The sequence below is a fragment of the Glycine max genome, chromosome 12, assembly GCF_000004515.6.
Source record: "Glycine max cultivar Williams 82 chromosome 12, Glycine_max_v4.0, whole genome shotgun sequence".
NCBI classification, from domain to species: domain Eukaryota; kingdom Viridiplantae; phylum Streptophyta; class Magnoliopsida; order Fabales; family Fabaceae; genus Glycine; species Glycine max.
This window is the reverse complement of record NC_038248.2, coordinates 21,853,671-21,861,395: the sequence shown is the minus strand read 5'-3', so window position 1 is coordinate 21,861,395 and position 7,725 is coordinate 21,853,671. Positions and strand designations below refer to the sequence as shown.

At 28.4% G+C, this 7,725-nt stretch overlaps 1 protein-coding gene across 1 annotated transcript; it reads left to right on the top strand.

The window, feature by feature from the left end:
* The first annotated feature begins 5,158 nt into the window (after positions 1 to 5,158).
* On the top strand, positions 5,159 to 7,310 carry LOC100817526 (E3 ubiquitin-protein ligase RMA1-like). The gene is made up of 2 exons (NM_001253342.2): positions 5,159 to 5,235; positions 6,195 to 7,310. The coding sequence occupies exon 2, from the start codon at positions 6,220 to 6,222 to the stop codon at positions 6,958 to 6,960; it is 741 nt and encodes a 246-aa protein (NP_001240271.1). The 5' UTR covers positions 5,159 to 5,235; positions 6,195 to 6,219; the 3' UTR covers positions 6,961 to 7,310.
* Positions 7,311 to 7,725: the final 415 nt, after the last annotated feature.

Here is a 7,725-nt window from a genome sequence, read left to right as displayed (position 1 = left end):
TAATAATAATTAAACAAAACAAAAAAATAACACAAACTAAGAGAGAGTAGAAAGAAGACATGCGCTTGTTTAAAACTTCATTTTTTCGCCCCATTCAACAAAGCAACAATTTATTTTCTGCACTTGTTTTAAAAAATTGAAATTTAGGGGTATAAATGTTGAATCTCAAGTACCTGTGAAGATGTTTAAAAGCATTTAATACAGACAACATAATATTTACATAAACCACCAAGAACAGAAAGGTGTCCTAGTAGAATACGCAACTTTGTATTCTTATTCTCAACTTCATGAGCAAAGCGCAATCACCTTTATTCTCCAACACCGCCTTGTGAATCCTATTGTTATAATCCTTGCATGGGCAAAGCGCTGTCACCTTCAGCACCGCTGTTGTAACTGTAGTTTGTCCCAAAAATCAAACCACAAAAAATCAGACAAAAAAAACATAAACACCATTTAAATTAAATCAAAATAGAAGAACCTCTATCTTCCTCTTAACTTCTCCGACAACTTCTTTGCCAAAGCTGCCACATCCATCGTGCCCTTCACCATCACCATCCCCCTCTCTCTATCTATACCCACGTCATTAACTCCTACGCCACACCATTTCAACACACGTCAATAATAAAGCACAAACAAAAAATAATGTCAAATCAATAAATAGATAAAAAAAAAAGACATTTTTATTCTTCAACACCGCCCTGTGAATCCTATTGTTGCAACCCTTGCATGGGCAAAGTGCCGTCACCTTCAGCACCGCCGTTGTTACTGCAGTCTGCCCCAAAAATCAAACCACAAAAAGAAAAAGAACCCTAACCAAAATCGCAAAAAATAGAATGAAGATGAAAAGAGAACTGTATCAAAAACAGAAAATGTAACACGCACAACACATTGCAATTTTTGAAGCAAACTCACTCCTTTGATATTGCGATTCTCTTGCTCCATTGCGCCCGCCGAAGATGTAACACACTTGCTGAGAACAACAACCACACCTATTTATTTACGAAAATAGAATTACAATATCAAAATAATGAAAACAGAAAATGGATGAAAGCCGGAGAAAGAAAAGATTAACGAAGAGAGAGAGTAATGAGCAAGAGAAAGAGATAAATGAAGGAAGAGAAGATTCAGGATTTGAGCCAGATTATTAAACGAAATTTAATGGAAAGTTGAAATCCGTCAATTAGAGAATGACACGTGGCGGTAACAGTTGAAAAATGTGAAAAAAATGAAAAGACAAAATGACCAAAAAAAACCACCCAAAGTGTCACGTGACAGCATTTTAGGTATGGGCACAATCGATTTTTCCCGAGACTTCTCTTTAGTTATAGATTTGATTAGCAAATTTGCAAAATCATTTTTAATGTATGCTGGGAAGAAGATGATGGCAATTTTGTCCAAAAAGTTCATTAAACAATCCATGTGCCTCGAATGGGCCCACTTAAGTTAACAAAACTAACACCGTTACTAACGGAAGGAGTGCGCATGCAATGGAATTCTAAAATTGAGGGAGGTTTATGTAGGATTCATGAATGGAGAGGGTGTGCACATGTAATAAGTTCAAAAGATTGAAGGGGTGGAAGTTGGACACTGCCTAAAATTTCTTCAAAGATTGCATATGGTTTTGAACCCATTGATTGACTTTGTTTAGGCACCGATAGAATAGAAAAACCTGTGGCGACTACGTGCACGTTTCAGTTTCAGTTTCAGATCAGTCTCACTGCTTTTAATGTTAGGCATCAAGGATATGTTAATTCTTGTTGTTATTTTGAAATTTAGATAGAATTAAAGAAAAATAAATTATAAAAGTTTCATGTATTGAAAAATTAAGTTTTAAACAGTACATATTGATGTATAAAATATATGTATAATTAAAAAAATGAAGTTTTAAATAAAATTTAAAATATCATGATAAAGAAATTAAATTAAATACTAGTATTTAAACACTTTGAAAGAAAGTTATGTAAAAAAATACTTTGAAAGTTTACTTTAAATTTTAATATGAAAAAAGATATATGTACGTAGAATCTCCTGTCGACGGATAAGAAGTCAGTCACACACGCAGTGTTGCGCGAAACCTTGTGTCAATACCAGGATGCCAGCGGCAGTTAAAGTTTTCAAATTAGAAAATGACAAATCTTAAACATTTGGAGAGAGAACATGTCATTTCCAGTGATTTTATCTGAATTTATTCATAAAAATTACAGCTAGGGAACATAAATTTAATATAAAAATTTATACTTCATTAAAAAGGGAAAATTTAATATAAATTTATCATGATTTTTAAAAATAATAATTTAATTTTTTAAAAAATATATAAATAAGTTTGACACCATACTAAAAAAAATGATCTAATATTACTCGGACCAACAACTTAACCTGATAAAAGACTTTCTCATGATAAAATATAATAAATTAATGTTTAGTAAGACTCTTAATGAACTTATAAGCTCTCTTGAGTATCTTATAAGTTACTTTGACTTGAGTTTGTTTGATATATAGACTTATTTTAAAAGTTTAAGGAAAATAAGATGACATATAAGCATTAGCTTTTTTTTTTATTTTTCTCACTTTTATCCTTACTATTTTATTAAAAAAAATTTATTCTTTCATTCAATTTAAAAATTCTCTTATCTTTTTTTTTTGTTTTTTTTTTTAAAATCCTTATATTTAATTTTACGTTCTTATACGCACATGATAATCAACTCTTCAATTGTGATTGTAACACCATTTCTTAAGGTAAGAAATATTTCAATCATATTAACTTTACAATTATTTATTGAATTATTATTTTTTATAATTATATGACTTAATTTGATTCCTTGCATAATTTTTATCTATTCAATTAGTAAAATTTAAAAATATGTGCTACTTTTAAGATGATAAGTTATTAGAAATAAAATTTAAATATTAGAAATATTAAATGTCTTTTTATGTTATTTAGACCATGTTCAGCAAGACATTCAGCTAGTTTCTACTTTCTAGCATTTTTTACCAGCTAAAAAACTTGTTTAAAAGTTTGTTTGACGATTCGGTAAACAAACTTTCTTAATAACTTTTGACATTTTTTGAAATGTTACTTGAAGTAGTGTTTTTTAAAACAAACTTTTAATTTTTTGTATTTTCTTTCATTTCTATCTTTAATATATTTATCCATTTTTCTAGTTACACTTTTTAGTTACTTCAAGAACTAGTTTTACTGAACACTTATAATTTAATAAATTGGTTTTTTAGCTTCTAGCTATCAACTAACTTTTTGAATATAGCCTTAACATTTATAAGTTAACTTATTAGCTAGTCTTACTAAACACTTTGGATTAAACTAATTAGCTTATAAGCTTTCAACTAGCTTCCAATTTTCTTAGCTCCTAGAGGCTATAGGTTTGGCAAACCTATAGCTAAAAAGTTAGCAAGAAAGCTAAAAAATTAGTTGTAAGTTAAAAAATTAATTGGTAGTTGAAAGCTGGAAACTTTTTAACTGGCTTATTAAATCATAAATATTTAGTAAAATATATGTTAAAATAACTAAAAAACATAAAATAACAAAAATGGACATATTTATATTATATTTTTATATAAATTTGAATTTTTTTTATAGATAAAATATTTTTGAGGTGTTATAATTTTAGTTTTATATAATTAATTTTAAACTCTTGTAATTTTTTTATTTTCGTTACATTTTTAGTTTCAATTATTACATTCTTTTCATATTATGTTTCTACTATTAATGTTATGCTATATCTTAAAATATTTTCAATTAAGTTTAAAATAATGTAAAAAAATACATCTAAGTAAATATTATACTTTTAGCATCTTAATTAGTCCAATAGTTAAAATCAATCATCTAATATAAAATTATTTAAAAAGAAATAGAAAATAAAATAAATCTAATGTAATAAATTAAATATTTAATTAATAAATTAAATAGTACAATGGTTAAAATAAATGATATATTATAAAAATGTGTAGGAGGAATTTGGAAAAAAATATTTATTTTATGTAAAAAGAATAATAAGAAAATTTAATAAATATTTTAAGGATAAAAAAGAATAAAATATACAAAGCTAAAAGCTACCATTTTTAAAAATACTACTTTAAGTAATGTTTAAAAAAAAACTATTTAAAAAAACTTATTTATGATAGTTAAACAAATTTTTCAGCTAATAAAAAAAAATTAAAAATTAATTAAAATAACTTATTAAACACATACATAACTTATAAGATTTTAACCAACTTATTAGTTGGTTTTATCAAACATAATAGTATTAATCTTTCACTAGTTAAGATTTTCTTTATCCAACTTTTTTATTTACTTTTTTTCCTTTTTATTTTATTATTTATAATAAGAAATACACCAACCTTATACAAATTTAGGACAAGAAATTAATTTTTCAAACAAACATAACAAGAAAATGTCTCTTTAAAAATTCTAAACATCAATTAATATGATTTTTAAAATACTAAAATATTAATTATTTTAAAATAGTGTGTTATTAATAATCTCAAATTCAAACTTTTAATTATACATTTGTAATGAAAATATAGAAAAAAATAATTATAATAATAATAATTTGATTCAAATCAAATAAAATTATATTAAATATTTAGAAGAAAATATTTTTTTTTTCATTCATAAATATTCAATAATATATAAATGTTAAAAAATTTATAATAACACTCACAGTGTTCAACTTAAATCCTATCCTATCTTATATAAACATGATACTAATAGAAGATATTTATCTTTTACAGCATATACTATTTTGGTTTTTTTAGAAGTTTTTAGATTTTGATTTTGTATGCCATTACAAAAAAATGGCGTTATATTATATATATATATATATATATATATATATATATATATATATATATATATATATATATATATATATATATATATATATATAATGGCATTACAATTTAGAAGATATTTGATATTTGTTTTTCTGTTACAAAAACTAATTAACAGAAACAAACAAAGCCATTTATTTCTATCGATTAATGGTTAGTATAAACACATTAAATATATACATGGTACCACCACATTCCCACTCATTCTTTCCCGCAACACAATCTTCTTCTTCCACATTTCACTCTCGTCCATTGTTTCCCTCATAATCATTTTCTCTTCTATTACAATTCTCTTTCCCTTTGAAACCACTTTTTTTCTTCTTCTCTTGTTTCCTTTTATCCATTGCGTTCTTCATTTGCACTTGAATTTTCCTTAGTTTGTAAAAGGTGCGTTTTTTCTTATCTATTGGTTTGTCGTTGTTGTCGTTCTTGCTGTGATGTGTAATAATGAGAATTTTCGTTTTTGTTATGTTTTTTGGAATGAAAATTGGATTTTTTTCACATGGGTATTTGCTTTTGTTTCTTGATGTTCCTCTAAAATGGTTTGCATGCATTGAATTTTCATCTGGGGTGGCGTTTTAAGGTTTCCTTTAATGTTCTCTGTATTTGAGGATTGAATCTGCATTTGTTTTTGTTCAATTTGGGTTTCTGGGATAGGAAACTGGGAAGTGGTAATGAATAATCGTGAAATAGCCAAATTTGTGTTTAGTTTTTCCTTTCTTAAATCATTGTTTTCATTTTCATAAGGAAAAGAAAAGAGGTTTTTATTGACAGAGTTATGTCTCTTGCAAGTTCTTTACTAAAAGTTGTTTGTAAATGGTATTTCTTCGATCTAGATATTTTGTTTATTCCAAAATGAGAGACTTGCTCTTTCAAGTTGTTGTGCTAGGATCTATGAATACGTCAATTTGTTCTGTGGATTACCACGATGAAATTCCAAAATTAATTTGTTTCTTTAGCATACTATCCTATGCATAGAAATGATCATTTCTTAAGAAATTAATATTGTGAATGCATTGCTGCATAACCCAAATCTGTAAACTTGTATGTGACTTTTGTTTTGAAGAAACCTTTGGCACATCTGAGTGAATAGATATGATTTGTGATCCCCAGTTGTTACTTCAAATTGGAACAGTATCATAAATTTCTAGGTTAAATGCAAACATTTGGATCTGCCTGCAAATATTAAAGAGCTTTTTTGACATGCTCATTGGGCGTAAATTATCAATAGGAATCTTTCTTTAGTTTTAGTTCTCATTTGGATCTCTGATCTCACTTGTTATACTTCTAGATCTATTCTGTTTAACACAATTACATCTTTCTAACACTTTTGAAATCTTTAATAGGGTGTAAATTGGGGAAGAAAATTCCATGGAATCTAAATACTTTGACTCCAATGGGGAGGTCTCACTAAAGCAAAAATCAAAATCCATTTCAGCAGAGCCAACAATCTCTACTAGTGAATATGATTGCTTTGATTGCAACATTTGCATGGAATCAGCACATGACCCTGTGGTCACTCTCTGTGGCCACCTTTACTGCTGGCCATGCATATACAAGTGGCTTGATGTCCAAAGCTCCTCTGTTGAACCGTACCAGCAGCAGACATGCCCAGTTTGTAAATCAGAGATCTCTCACACTTCAGTAGTCCCCCTCTATGGCTGCGGAACATCGAACTCGGAATCCAATGCCAAGAAACTTCAGATGAGCCTGGGAATACCTCACAGGCAACCTCCTTGCAGCTTGAATGCTATGTTAACTTCTCCTCGCTCGCGGATTTCGCATCCTAGTCAGCAACTGCATCCAAGTTATTTCCAGACACAATCAAGACCATTTCATTATCAGCAGTTTTATGGAAGTTATGGTACCAATGGATTACCTTATCTTGGAGGTGCTTCTATGACTAGTTTCTTTAATACTGTGATTGATATGTTTGGGGAGATGGTCTTGACAAGGATTTTTGGGATCTCAGATGCAAATTTGTTTGCAAACCCTCTTAATGGAAGTGGAAGTTCTAGGATGAGAAGGCAGGAAATGCAGATTGACAAGTCTCTGAACAGACTATCTATTTTCCTCCTATGTTGCATCATGTTGTGTCTTCTCTTATTTTGAGGACATTTCATTTCAGACTGTATAGGCACTTATGTGCAGCTCTGAATGTTCATGCTGTTAGGGATCTACTGTAGGTTGTACCATTATGTAGATAGTAGACTTTGGCATATATTATGATTATGTTGATATTGGTCTTGTTATTTTATGATTAACTATTGCATGCATGTAATAACTATATGAAAGTTTATGTTCCTGCTCTGAAGCCAAATTTCCTATAAGCCAGATGGAGCGGTTTGTAAGAGGCTGGGTGAAGAAGAATTCTTAGAGTAACCTGGCCTCAAACGTGATCATGGAAAAATGTTCTCTCCCCTCCCTCCTTTGAATCAATTTGTATTGGAACTTGTGTATTCTTAACTAAGGCGTTTTTCATTTTGATGTGTTCATCAAAGTATGGATGTAAAGACATAAAGTGTGCAATTGGTAGATTAGCATTAAAAAAAAAGTCCTTTTGAGTTATGTAAAGTTGTTATTGGGATGTAGATAAACTACTTTAGTTGCATTTTTGTTTAGTATCATGACACATAAACTACTTAAACTGTTTTTCTTTCTGCGATAAAACTACTTAACTCGAGCTTTTGTTAAATAAGAAATGATTTAGTATGTCTCAGCGAAATTTATTGAAAGAAGTTAATAAAAATTTTGTTTTGGCAAGTTTGTTCACTAAATATATAGAAAAAAGTTAAAAAAGAACTTATAAAATATCATGAGTCACTTTTATAATTTAGAAGAAACTCTCTAAAATCTTAAACATATATTTTCCCATTC

Excerpts from the sequence above, each read along its gene's own strand:
- LOC100817526 (NM_001253342.2), top strand. The coding sequence starts at position 6,220 with ATGGAATCTAAATACTTTGACTCCAATGGGGAGGTCTCACTAAAGCAA.